At 45.0% G+C, this 13,071-nt stretch overlaps 1 protein-coding gene across 2 annotated transcripts; it reads left to right on the top strand.

Annotated features, from left to right (window-relative positions):
- Positions 1-607: 607 nt before the first annotated feature.
- On the top strand, positions 608-12,911 carry LOC117393178 (protein NLRC3-like). Of its 2 annotated transcripts, XM_055232177.1 has the most exons (12): positions 608-755; positions 2,553-2,621; positions 5,575-5,688; positions 7,225-7,338; positions 7,557-7,643; positions 7,739-7,799; positions 8,861-9,056; positions 9,137-10,907; positions 11,034-11,201; positions 11,279-11,452; positions 11,534-11,580; positions 11,676-12,911. In XM_055232177.1, the coding sequence occupies exons 1-12, from the start codon at positions 700-702 to the stop codon at positions 12,236-12,238; spliced, it is 3,420 nt and encodes a 1,139-aa protein (XP_055088152.1). In that variant the 5' UTR covers positions 608-699; the 3' UTR covers positions 12,239-12,911. The 2 variants fall into 2 exon arrangements, with proteins under 2 accessions (XP_055088152.1, XP_033847262.2); XM_033991371.2 differs by lacking the exon at positions 2,553-2,621 and having other exon boundaries at positions 609-755; positions 11,676-12,895.
- Positions 12,912-13,071: the final 160 nt, after the last annotated feature.

Genomic DNA, 13,071 nt, shown 5'->3' with positions numbered 1-13,071 from the left:
TTCCTTGTTTTTATGGATTTGTTTATTATAATTTGATATGATGACTGTGTAGAACATGTTTTAAAAGTTTATTGTAGTCAGCCTTGGTTTACTCCTGTCAGACTAAAGGAACATACAGAATGAACATGACTGTAGTATGAAGCATGTGGATGTCCTAATTGTTCAAGTCCAAGTCACTTTGGACTAGGCCAGTTTGAGTTTGAACAACACTGTAAAATAAGATTAGACTTGAAGTCAAACACATACAAGTCGTAAGTTCTGTCACTTGGACAAGATAAGTCTCAACCTCGAGTCTCAAGTACTACATTTCAGCCTCCACTTGGAACTCCTGACCAGAATCCTGGCTCAGACCTGGAGAAGGCTCCAGCTGTGACACTCTGTGATAATCTACTGAAGCTGCTTGTCTCATGTTTGGGTTTGGCATGTTTCTGCCATGTATTCAGGCTTAAACTGTATATACACACTGTATAACAGAACAGGAGGAGCTGAACATAATAGTGTTAATAATGGTTTGAGTTTATTTTTAGAGTGGGAGTGCCACTTACTGTCAAAGCCCTCTCTTTTTTTCTTGAAGAAAAATGTGGTCAGACAAGTTCTAAGCCGCAGCTTCAGAAGGAGAAAAGGAAACTAAAGAACTTAACTGGGACTGAACGAGGACTCAGCCAGAACTGAACCGAGATCTGGACCCACTGGGGGAGGATGGCAGAGCCCAATTTGCTCCAGAAGCTGGCGAGACACGACGCCTTGATAAAAGGGTAAGAATTAAAAAAAAAAAAAAAAAAAGTATTAACATAAATTAATTGTATTACAAACACAGTTCTCCAGTGAAGGGCGAGTGTTTCAGACAGTAGACTGGCGTGTCCCTCTCTCAGACAGAGCAGGAGCCAATGTTCTGTGTTATGTGAGAAATATCCAAAAAAAACAATTCTCAATTGTGCCTTTAAACTGAAAATATTTTAAAGTCAATATCGGAAGCGCCTGCCAATACAACTAGTAAGACAAGTTTATTTGTATAGCACAATTGGAACACAAAGTAATTCAAAGTGTTTTACACAATGAGAAATTTAAAAATCATAATCATCATCATAAAATGAACACTGGAAGAGCAGAGTGCACTCTGTTGAGTCCATTATTACCCCTAGATTTCCAGTCTGATTTGAAGGTTTTAGAGAGAGAGACCAGAGGTGACTGCTGACACTTTGTTTCTGTGGCCAAAGTCTATGACTTCTTGTCTGAGTTTAGCTGGAGAAAGTTGTTTCACATCCACACACTGATCTGTTGGATGCAGTGGCAGAGTGAATCCACTGGTCCACATTCACCTGCTGCAGTGAGACATAGATCTGAGTGTCATGCAGAGTTGTGGTAGGACACTTTATTGCTGCATATTAACTGGTCTAATGGCAGCATGTAGAGATTGAACAACAGGGGTCCCAGTATTGACCCCTGAGGCACCCCGCAGGTCAATAAAGAACTAGTTCAAGTCCTATTTAGAAGACGGGGAGTAAAGTGCCGTACCAGAGATGCTCACCCAGTCCTCTAGTCTCTGTAAGAGGATGTTTGGATGTTTAGGCGGATGTCATTTGTCACCTTGATAAGAGCAGTCTCACTGCTATGGTGGGGTCTAAAACCTAACTGGAAAATATCAAAGGAGTTGTTAATTTGGAGAATGTTAATAAGCTACTGGTGAACAACTGGTGAAGGACTTTGTCTAAAAACGGTAGATTTGAGATTAGTCGGTAATTGTTCAGTATTGTGGCATCAAGACTGCTTTTCTTTAGGAGAGGATGGATAACAGCAGTTTTCAAAGCTCTTGGGAATGTTCCAGATTGAAGTGATATGTGAACCATGCAGCAAACTGTTAAGCACAGACTTTAGAAATCTACTGGGTAACACATGGAGGCAGCATGTAGATGAACTCAGACTGGTGATGATCTATCCATCCATCTATTTTCTTCCACTTATCCGGGTCGTGGGGACTGCAGTCTAAGCAGGGACTGTCGGACTTCCTGCACCCCAGACATGTTCTCCAGCTCCTCCAGTGGGACCCCAAAGCAATCCCAGGCCAGCCGAGAGACATAGTGCCTCCAGCCTGTCCTGGGTCTTCCCCAGGGCCTCCTCCCAGTGGGATATGTCCGAAACACCTCCCTAGGGAAGCGTCTAGGATGCAACCTGAACAGACATGGAGGAGCAGCGGCTCTACTCCGAGCTCGTCCTATGTGACTGAGCTCCTCACCCTATCTCTAAAGGAGCGCCCAGCCACCCTGCGGATGAAACACATTTTGGCCACTTGTATCCGCGATCTTGTCCTTTAGGTCATTACCCAGAGCTCATGACCATAGGTGAGGGCAGGAACATAGATTGAATCGAGAGCTTTGCCTTTCAGCTCAGCTCCTTTTTACCACAACAGACCGATACAGCGATCGCGTCACTGCAGATTCACTGGTGATGATCTCTGGACAGTTTTTTCAGGTGCTGCACAGGTGTGAACAGTCCTAGTTTCGCTTTAGTCTTGATGAAGTTGTGATTTAAACCTGTTTTATTTTTTTCTTCAGTCGGCCTCAGCGTATGTCTCGCCTCAGGTTTATGAATGAAGACCCGAAGACCTCTTTACACAGATCCAGGTCAGATATAGATTTTAAATCTTTGAAATGAACATGACTGTAGTATGAAGCATGTGGATGGCTGTCCTCATTGTTCAAGTCCAAGTCACTTTGGACTTGTCCAATTTGAGTCTGAACAAGTCTGAGTCATTAAAATAAAAGTAGACTCCAAGTCAAACACACAAGTCATGAGTCCTGTCACTTGGAAAACAAGTCTCTACCTCGAGTCTCAAGTACTACATTGTAACATTGTAAACATTGTAGACAATAACTGTATGCTCATATGAACAGAGGAGGCTGTAAAAAGTTTCTTCCATATATAAAAATGCTATCTTTAGCTCAAAGTTTTGCCAAATTATGAATGTTGCCAGAACCAGTGTTAAGTTTATCACATGAGGCCACCTATGTTTACTTTTTCTATTGTTATGAAGGGAATGGGGGAGGGGTTAAATAAGGCCAAGTCTTATGTAAGTATGTATGTTGTACATTCTCATGTAAAAGAACAAATCAAATCAAATGAGAATCAATGCTGTTAAAGTTAGTTGGAGCTTGGGGTCATAAATGTCAAATCAAGAATCAGCTTTCTATATCGCAATAAATCCTCATTCACCCATTCCGCAAAACACACCCTTGTCAAAATGCCAATTCTCCCTATCTTCGATTACGGTGACATCATCTACAGGTCAGCATCAAAAACTCTCCTCCATAAACTTCAGAATCAGAATCAGAATCAGAATCACTTTTATTGATCCCCGAAGGGAAATTCTCTTAGTTAACAGATGCCACAGGATAGAATTTAAGAATAAGAATAAAAGTCATTTAAATAAGAATAAAATTAGTGCAATAAGAATAAAGTGTCATGCAATAAGAATAAAGTGTCAGTGTTAAACAAAATAAATAGATAATCTCACAAAATCACACACTATTTACATCTATGTACAAAGTGGAATATTGGAGTATTGAAGTGTTTGGTTAGAGAACGGAGTTTAACAGTTTGATGGCGACAGGCAGGAAAGATTTCCTGTGTCTCTCAGTGGAGCAGCGTGGCAGTAACAGTCTGTGGCTGAACGAGCTCTTCAGATTGGCCAGCACCCCGTGGAGGGGGTGGAGGGGAGAGTCCAGAATAGTCCTGACTTTGGTCAACATCCTCCTGTCCGACACAACAGTCAGAGAGTCCAGCTCCTCCCCCACAACATGACCAGCCTTCCTGATGATCTTATTGAGTCTATTAGTGTCCCTCACGCGCAGACTGCTGCCCCAGCAGACCACAGCGTACATGATGGCACTGGCCACCATAGACTCATAGAACATCCTGAGCATCGTCCTGCAGATGTCAAAGGACCTCAGCCTCCTCAGGAAATAGAGGCGGCTCTGGCCCTTCTTATAGACTGCGTCCACGTTTCTGCTCCAGTCCAGTTTATTGTCCAAGTACACTCCCAAGTACTTGTACTCCTCCACCACGTCCACACTGACCCCATGGATGGAGATGGGAGTCACAGCCGCTTTGGTCCTCCTCAGGTCCACCACCAGTTCTTTTGTCTTGGTCACGTTGAGTTGAAGGTGGTTCTTCTCACTCCACGTGACAAAGTTGTCCACAACAGTCCTATACTCCCTCTCGTCACCACCGCTGATGCATCCCACCACTGCAGAGTCATCAGAAAACTTCTGAAGGTGGCAAGTCTCACTGCAGTAGCTGAAGTCCGTGGTGTAGAGAGTGAAGAGGAAGGGAGAGAGGACTGTCCCTTGTGGAGCCCCGGTGTTGCTGACCACTCTGTCTGACACACAGCCCTGTAAGCGTACATACTGTGGTCTTCCAGTGAGATAGTCCACAATCCAGGACACCAGGGAGTCCTCCACCTGCATCACCGCCAGCTTCTCAGCCAGCAGAGCCGGCCTGATGGTGTCAAAGGCACTGGAGAAGTCAAAAAACATGACCCTCACAGTGGCAGCCGGTGTGTCCAGGTGGGGGTAGACTCTGTGGAGTAGGGTCAAGATGGCGTCATCTACTCCGAGATGGGGCTGGTAGGCGAACTGGAGGGGGTCCTGCAGATGTTGGACCCTGGGCCTCAGCTGCTCCAAGACGACAATAAAAAGTAAGAAAAAAGCAAAAAAGTGGTCGGAGCGATCGTAACAGGCAGCACACGACTCGCGCATGCGCACTATTTGTTGACTTGATGTCTTGATGTCATTTATCACTCAGCAATCCGTTTTGTCACAGGTGCCCCTTTCACTACTCATCACTGTCATCTGTACTCACAGGTTGACTGTGAGTCACTTCACTCCTGCAGATTAAATAAATAAATTGGTACAAATTCATCTATAAAACATTAATTGGTAAAACCCCTCATTATCTTCGCTCACTCATCAATATTTCTAATAACACACATAACCTATGTTCCAGTAACATTATCACCATGATCACCCCACGAGTCCGTACATCCTTTGGTCAATCATCATTTCAGTCCGCTGCACCCAACGACTGGAACAATCTACAAAAAACTAAAATTTAGTATTATGATACCAATAGCTTCATTCATCAACTCAATAAAATCTATAGTACGTGACCAATGTACTTGTTTTTAACTCTGTTTTTAAACTCTGTTCACCTATGTGTATATATGTAAATAGTGGAAAATAGTAACTGTCTTAGTGTTGTTGTTTTGTCTTGTCTTTGCCTGTATGGATGTTATTCTGTTGTATGTTGAAATTTCTGCCTCTTGGCCAGGTCGTCGTTGAAAATGAGAATTGGTTCTCAACCGACCTACCTGGTAAAATAAAGGTTAAATAAATAAAGTCTCTTACAGCACAGTTTTACCAGGAGAGCCATGTTGGTGTAGACCAGAGGAGGACAGTGTGGGGGAAGGGTCCTGGTCCTGAATAATAAAAATGCCTTTTCTGTATAAAAAAAAATGAGTCTGCATGCTTTACACTCTAAAAGGGTCATTTTTAAAAGTGTATGTTTGTTTGTTTTAAGCTCTGAGACAGACTCCAGACCTGACCCAGTCCCCGGAGGAACGTCAATCAAGAGTGATTCCTCCATGGAGCCACCCATTTTCTTCAAAAGAGAACCCCCCTCAGCCAATCAGAGGTGAGAACAGACCATAGACATCATTTTAACTATTTAAATTATGTGTCTGTGTTAGTGAATGCAAAAGTCTAACACAGTCTGTTGTCTGTGTATGTGTGATTTGAACTTTTCTTCTACTATGGATTTGTCGTAAGGCTGGTGCAGGTGGGACCAAAAGGTGCAGAACTCAGAGCAAGTTTACAGTGTTTATTTACAGTTTGTGAAATAACAGACAAGTATAGATTAGACTGGCGAGGGGCGAGGAGCCGGGTGCGAGCTAGAGTCCGGGAATGCGTTGCGGAGAGCAGGGACAGGAACAGGGAGTAACCAGAACCGGAGCGGGAGACAGGAACCGGGACAGAGCCAGGGGCAACGGAGGCAGGGAGCGGGAACCAGAGCGGGAAGCGGGGTGCAAGCCGGGGTCCAGGACGAGACAAGGTGGTGGAGACAAAACAGACAATACTGGAGCAGGAGCACGGGGTCGGGAACACAGCCAGATGCAGAGGAGCTGGGACGGTCCAGGGAGCAGGAATGTTTGACACGCGGACGATCTGGCACCGAGTGTCTGGTCCTGGCTCCTCTTATCCACGACAGGTGGTGATGATTGCGCTGATGGGATGCAGGTGCACGCGGGAGGAGCCAGGAACTCCGCCCAGCTCCAGGTTCAGGCAGGTGAGGGAGGGGAAAAGCACACAGGGAAACAACACAGGAGACAGGATTATACCTGTACAACTAAAGGATTACACAGACATTTTTTAATATCATCATACCGTCCTCTAATTATACCGCAATAGACGGTATTATCGCCTGTCAAATTAAGTCAGATCTGTTCAATTTAGACTTCCTTAAATAGCACAAACGTGTTTAATATACATCAAATAATGTTCATTTATGAAGAGCAATATAAATTTAGTTCATTTTAATGCAAAATACATCATTAGTTGACCAATAAGCCTCTCGTCTCTCTCCTCTCCACGCTGTCTGCTCCGGCCCACTGCCACCTCGCTCTGCTCACTCCAAATCCGAACTAAATGTGTGAAACTATGACAGTAAAGAACATTGGAGGTTGTGTTTTCAACTGTCAGCCTCTAATGACAGCAAATAAACACATGCTCATTAAATCAAATACAGAGTGTGGATATACAATTTGTTTGAGTGAAGGAAAACATTCTATTCTGTGTATTTGAGCAGTTTATGACTTGAGTTCACTCACCTGTTTGTCCTGTTCAAGCGACTCACGGATATGAAGAAAATAACATCCAAACAGTACGTCCGAGTATGTTTCCATGACAAGTCCTGGTTTAGTCCAGGTCCAATCATGGTTTATTACTAGAATCACTGCTGTTAAGGTTAGTTGGACCTTGGGGTTATAAAGTCTCTTACAGCACAGTTTTACCAGGAGAGCCATGTTGGTGTAGACCAGAGGAGGAGAGTGTGGAGAAGGGTCCTCGTCCTAAATAATGAAAATGCCTTTTCTGTATAAAAAAAAAAAAAAAGTCAGCATACTTTACACTCATAAAGGGTCATTTTTTAAATTGTATGTTTGTTTGTTTTAAGCTCTGAGACAGACTCCAGACCTGACCCAGTCCCCAGAGGAACGTCAATCAAGAGTGATTCCTCCATGGAGCCACCCATTTTCTTCAAAAGAGAACTCCCCTCAGCCAATCAGAGGTGAGAACAGATCATAGACATCATTTGAACTATTTAAGCCTGAAAGCAGATTATATCATATTATGTTTTTGAGTATTTTGGTTTCATTAATCTCATAGTAAATGTATGAGGTTCTGTCACTCCCTGCTGGCAGCAGTGGGAAGTGTAAAGAGCACATTGTATTTTCAGAATAAATGCCGCTTTTCCACTCAAATCAGACACCATATGTTTTTCTCCAGGGACAAACTTCTCACCTCTGTGGCAGATAGAAGCAACGATTCCACGATGGAAACCATTTCAGAAGAACATTCAGCTTATGATGAGAGGTACAACGATAGTAACATTTAAAATGGAAATCTTGTTTAATTGAACAGATTTAGCAGATTCCAGAGAGATAAAACTGTAGATTTCTTCTCTGCAGTTTGGTAGAGACACGTCCAGAGCTCCAGCTGAGAGGCCCTGACAATGGAACTATTTTTAAGGTGAGAGTTCTGAGCCTCTGATACATGAGACTCGTACAGGTAACACACACATAAACACACACCTCAAGAACAGTGTCACAAACCTGACTTAGATCCAAAGACACAGACAAGAACAGGTCCAGAACTATGAGGGTGAAGCAGAGGCCAAAGATCACTGTCCAAGTCTTTTGACAGAAAGCCACTCTCGCTCACTGGCTCAGTATCAGCACCAAACGGGGTGCGTGCTCTGTACACTTGAGTGGACTGGGAACGTGAGGACTGTCATATGCTCAGTGTAGCGGGAAGTAGCTCAATAATTGAGCTTATGACTAACTCACAATGGGATCATCTCTAATCCAGCACTAAACCCAAACAAAACGAGGTATAACACCACAGACAACTAAGACTGAACCCGGTGGAGGTCAGGATAGCCCACACATCATGACACACAGCTCAGAATCTACATTTGCTCATAAAATCTTTTCATAGTAAAATATTCACATAATTAATGAGGCAGTAGTCGCCGCTTCAGTCCAAGCTACCATAGCCCCGCCCTCCGGAGGAAGTCAGGTCAGGTAGTATGTATTAAAATGCTGAGCCAGTGAGCTAATGCAGGTTTGTGTCAACAGCCTCAGACAGTGATCACCGTTCCTCAGCCTGCCTCAGCCCAGTCTCAAAAACAAGGCTGCAGACAGCTTGTCCATGCTGCCCAGAAGCTCTCACCTGCCCACGGCTTTGCCTCTGTGCAGCACCTTTCACTGGGCACTTCCCACAGGGCTCATTTCTGCCTCCCTGGGTCCCATTGTTGTTACAGGCTCACACTGTGGTGTTATGTAAAAAGGATTTAGCAAAATGAATCAATGCAGCCACTCTCTTTGGATTTTTAATTGTACAATTTGATCTTTAGTTAATTATACAATCGTTTGTGTTTTTATATTTCATGCACAAAAATGGAAAATCAATCATTCCTTTTTAGTTTTTGATATTAAAAATCAACTGAATGAATGATCCACAGATTCGTAACCACACAAAAGGCTAACCAAGCTATACATGAACTGACTTTGATTTGAATCTTGTTACAGAAGTTGGAGGAGCACATTGTAAGCTTTGTGAAAAAGGAGTTGAGTAAGTTACACAAGGTTCTACTGGCAGAAGAACTAGAGTCCTTGGCATTTGAGGACGAAGACGAGGAAGGAATTAAAGAGGCCTTTCTGAAGATTGTCCAGAGCTTCCTAAAGAGTATGGAGCAGGACAAAATGGCTGAGTGTCTGTACAACAGTGAGAAGCTTCAGTTTGAGATCTGTCGTGTCTCTTTATGTCAGTGTGTGATTTTACACGTATTTACTCTTCTGTTGCAGGACAATGTGTTTCCAAATGTCAACATGAACTGAAGGCTGATCTGAAGCAGAAATTTAGCAGAGTGTCTGAGGGTGTGGCTAAAGCAGGAGACTCCACCCCCCTGACTCAGATCTTCACAGAGCTCTACATCACAGAGGGCGGTGCCTTAGAGGTCAACCAGGAACATGAGGTCAGACACATGGAGACCGCATCCAGGACACCAGAGACCACCATCACATGCAAAGATCTCTTTAAAACCCAGCCATATTCAACCGAACCAATCAGATTGGTGCTGACAAAAGGCGTGACCGGCGTGGGGAAAACAGTGCTGACTCAGAAGTTCAGTTTGGACTGGGCTGAAGGCAAATCCAACCAGGACCTCCAGCTGCTGTTACCGTTCACTTTCAGACAGCTCAATGTGCTCAGAGGCACACAGTTCAGCCTGGTGGGACTGCTGCACCACTTCTTCAGTTCATCCAAAGGTCTCTACAGCTTCCATCAGCTCCAGGTGCTCTTCATATTTGACGGTCTGGACGAGTGCAGACTTCCTCTGAACTTCAATCAAACGCGGGTCCTGACTGACCCCACAGAGATCGCCTCACTGGACGTGCTGCTGGTAAACCTCATCAGAGGGACCCTGCTTCCCTCCGCTCACCTGTGGATAACCACACGCCCAGCAACGGCCAGTCAGATCCCTGCTGAGTGCATCTCCATGGTGACAGAGGTGCGAGGGTTCACCGACCTGCAGAAAGAGCAGTACTTCAGGAAGAGGTTCAAAGACCAGGCTACAGCTATCATCTCCTACATCAAGAGCATCCGCAGCCTCTACATCATGTGCCACATCCCGATCTTCTGCTGGATCCTCTCCACAGTTTTACAGAAGCTTCTGGAACAAACAGAGGGACCAGAGCTGCCCCAGACTCTCACACAGATGTATGTCCACTTCCTGGTGGTGCAGGCCAAAGTCCAGAACATCAAGTATCACCAGACATCAGGGGTGGAACTTCACTGGACTCCAGACATCAAGAAGATGGTGCAGTGTCTGGGAAAACTGGCCTTTGAGCAGCTGCAGAAAGGAAACCTGATCTTCTATGAGCGTGACCTGAGCGAGTGTGGGCTGGATGCTGCAGCGGCCTCAGTGTACTCTGGAGTGTTCACACAGGTCTTTAGAGAGGAGGCAGGCCTGTACCAGGACAAGGTCTACTGCTTCATCCATGTAAGTGTGCAGGAGTTTCTGGCTGCTCTTCACGTCCATCACACCTTCTTCAGCTCTGGAGTAAATGTGCTGCTGGAGAGACGGCCGTCTCTGAACATGGGCATAGGGAGAACAAATACTGAAGTTCTCCACTGCTCTGCTGTAGACCAGGCCTTACAGAGTCCAACCCGACACCTGGACCTGTTCCTGCGCTTCCTCCTGGGGCTCTCTCTGGAGGAGAACCAGAGACTGCTGCAGGGTCTGACAACCCACAAAACAAGTTCACAAAACAACCAAAAGACTATTGACTACATCAAAAAGAAGCTGGATGAAGGCTTTTCTCCAGACAGGAGCCTGAACCTGCTCCACTGTCTGAATGAGCTGAATGACCACAGTCTGGTGCAGCAGACACAGGAGGGCATGAGAAAAGGACATCTCTGTGATAGAATCATGTCTCCTGCTGATTGGTCAGCCCTGTCCTTCATTTTACTGTCCTCAGACTCAGATCTAGAGGAGATTGACCTGAGGAAATACTGTGGTACAGAGACAGCGCTCCTGGGTCTGCTGCCGGTGGTCAGAGCCTCCACCAAAGCCCTGTGAGTCTACACTGTATTTAAACTCTTGTGTGGGGGTTCTAGTCTCTAATGTCCCTCTCTCTCCTCGGACTGTATTTAAACTCTTGTGTGGTGGTTCTAGTCTCTAATGTCCCTCTCTCTCCTCAGTCTGATTAGCTGTGGCCTGTCCCCACACAGCTGTGGTCCTCTGGCCTCAGTCCTCAGCTCCTCCAGTCTCACACACTTGGATCTCAGTAACAATGACCTCCAGGACTCAGGAGTGAAGCTGCTGTGTTCTGGACTGAAGAGCACCCCCTGTAGACTGGAGACTCTCAGGTGATAATAACCCCTCCCTCTTGAGTCTCTTGATGTTACACATTGTAGCTTATTCCCCTGGTTTCCTGTGTCCCCAGTCTGTCTGGGTGCCTGGTCTCAGAGGAGGGCTGTGCACATTTGACCTCAGCTCTGAAATCAAACCCCTCCCATCTGAGAGAACTGGATCTGAGCTACAACCATCCAGGAGAGACAGGGGCCCAGCTCCTACAGGCTCTGACCATGGAGCCCCACTGCAGGCTACACTCACTCAGGTATAAACAGATACTAAACAAGCTCATTGATCTTCTTCTCTGCTCTGGAGAACAGTTCTGACCCTGCCTTTCTTTCTTCAGACTACACCCCTTTGGACCGCAGTGGCTAAAACCAGGTTTGAGAAAGTGTAAGTACAATAGTATATTCCTGTCTTATATAAAATATATAATAAATAAAATATAGAGTACTTCAATTAAATAATGATGCATTCCTGCCCACCAGACTCTGTTGGTCTCACGTGGGACATGGACTCTGTCCACCCCAGACTGAGGTTTTCTGACAGGACGACTGCAGTTATGTGTGTGAGCGATAATACGCCATACTCCGAGCACCCCGACAGGTTCAACTGGTTCTATCAGGTGCTGTGTTCAGAGGAGTTGCGCGGGCGTAGCTACTTCCAGGTGCAGTGGAGCGGACATGTCCATGTGGCTGTGACATACAGAGAACTGCAGAGGAAAGGGAAGAGCACTGGAGCTGTTTTAGGAGGAAACAACAAGTCCTGGTGCCTCTTCTGCTCCGATGAAGGCTTCTCCGTTTGGCACAATGATCAGGAGACAGTCCTGCCAAAGAGACCTGAATCTAATACTGTGGGGGTGTATGTGGACTCAGAGGCCGGGGTCCTGTCCTTCTACTGTGTGTCCGACAGACTGACCCTGCTCCACAGCTTCTGCACGGCGTTCACTCAGCCACTAGTCCCTGCTATTGGGTTCAGGTTCACCTCTCTGGGCTCATCCGTGGTTCTGTGGTCCATTGAAAACAAAAAACAGTACCTAACTTGGAACTGAAGAACCAAAAGACAAAAGTGTAGATTTATTATGTGCATAGATGTAATAAATATAATAAAGCTTATGTCTGTGTAGACCCTCAGTCGTCCAGGTCTGATCCATAGCAAACAACTAAGTTAAATCTGTCAACTGGAAAAATCTTGTAGGAGTGAAGAGGACTGTTCTCAGTCCTTCTTTCTCAAACTTCTTATTACAGCAACAACTTTTTGCAATGTTGACCCTGTGTCAAAATCTCGAGTGGGAATTACAGACTGCTGTATCAGTATATCGCCATTGAGTAGTCTTTGGTACTGTAAGGTATTTTCTAGCAGTGCAGCACTACACCAAACTGTTACCTTGATTTACTAATGCTAAGGTAAATAACATGTGCCCACCAGTGGATATGGAATGCATGGGGGATCACCAGGACGCTATGGAGACCAGCATGGGACATTACAAATACTGTGGACAATATACAAAGGCCATATCTTCTTATCTCCCTCTCACTAAGGAATGGGTGACCCCCACTTTGAGAGGGTTTTAAAATTGTCACCTTGTTCGACTTTGCCTAAAGTTTCTTAATGTGTAACACCATGCTGACCACAAGCTGTCAACAAGTTCATGTCAGGGCTCTCCACGTATCCTTTAGGGAGAGTCCGTTGCTTCATTAAACTCATTAAACCCTTCTGACTTTATGTTTGAGTCTCTTTGTCCTCTTTGACGCTTACACACCAGAAACGAACATTGTTACAGTACAGATTGCATTTATATTAAGTGTATTTTTATAAACAGAAACGGTTTAACCATAGATTAAACATATAAATGATCATTGCTAACGGCTGCATTCCTAACAG

The sequence above is a fragment of the Periophthalmus magnuspinnatus genome, chromosome 24 (genome assembly GCF_009829125.3).
Source record: "Periophthalmus magnuspinnatus isolate fPerMag1 chromosome 24, fPerMag1.2.pri, whole genome shotgun sequence".
In the NCBI taxonomy this organism is placed as follows: Eukaryota; Metazoa; Chordata; class Actinopteri; order Gobiiformes; family Gobiidae; genus Periophthalmus; species Periophthalmus magnuspinnatus.
The sequence above is the reverse complement of the archived record's forward strand: the minus strand, read 5'-3'. Positions and strand labels throughout refer to the sequence as shown.

Coding starts and splice junctions, on each gene's coding strand:
- LOC117393178 (XM_055232177.1), top strand. CDS start 700: ATGGCAGAGCCCAATTTGCTCCAGAAGCTGGCGAGACACGACGCCTTG. Junction 2,622..5,574: donor ACCTCTTTACACAGATCCAG/GTCAGATATAGA, acceptor GTTTGTTTTAAG/CTCTGAGACAGACTCCAGAC. Junction 11,453..11,533: donor TGCAGGCTACACTCACTCAG/GTATAAACAGAT, acceptor TTCTTTCTTCAG/ACTACACCCCTTTGGACCGC.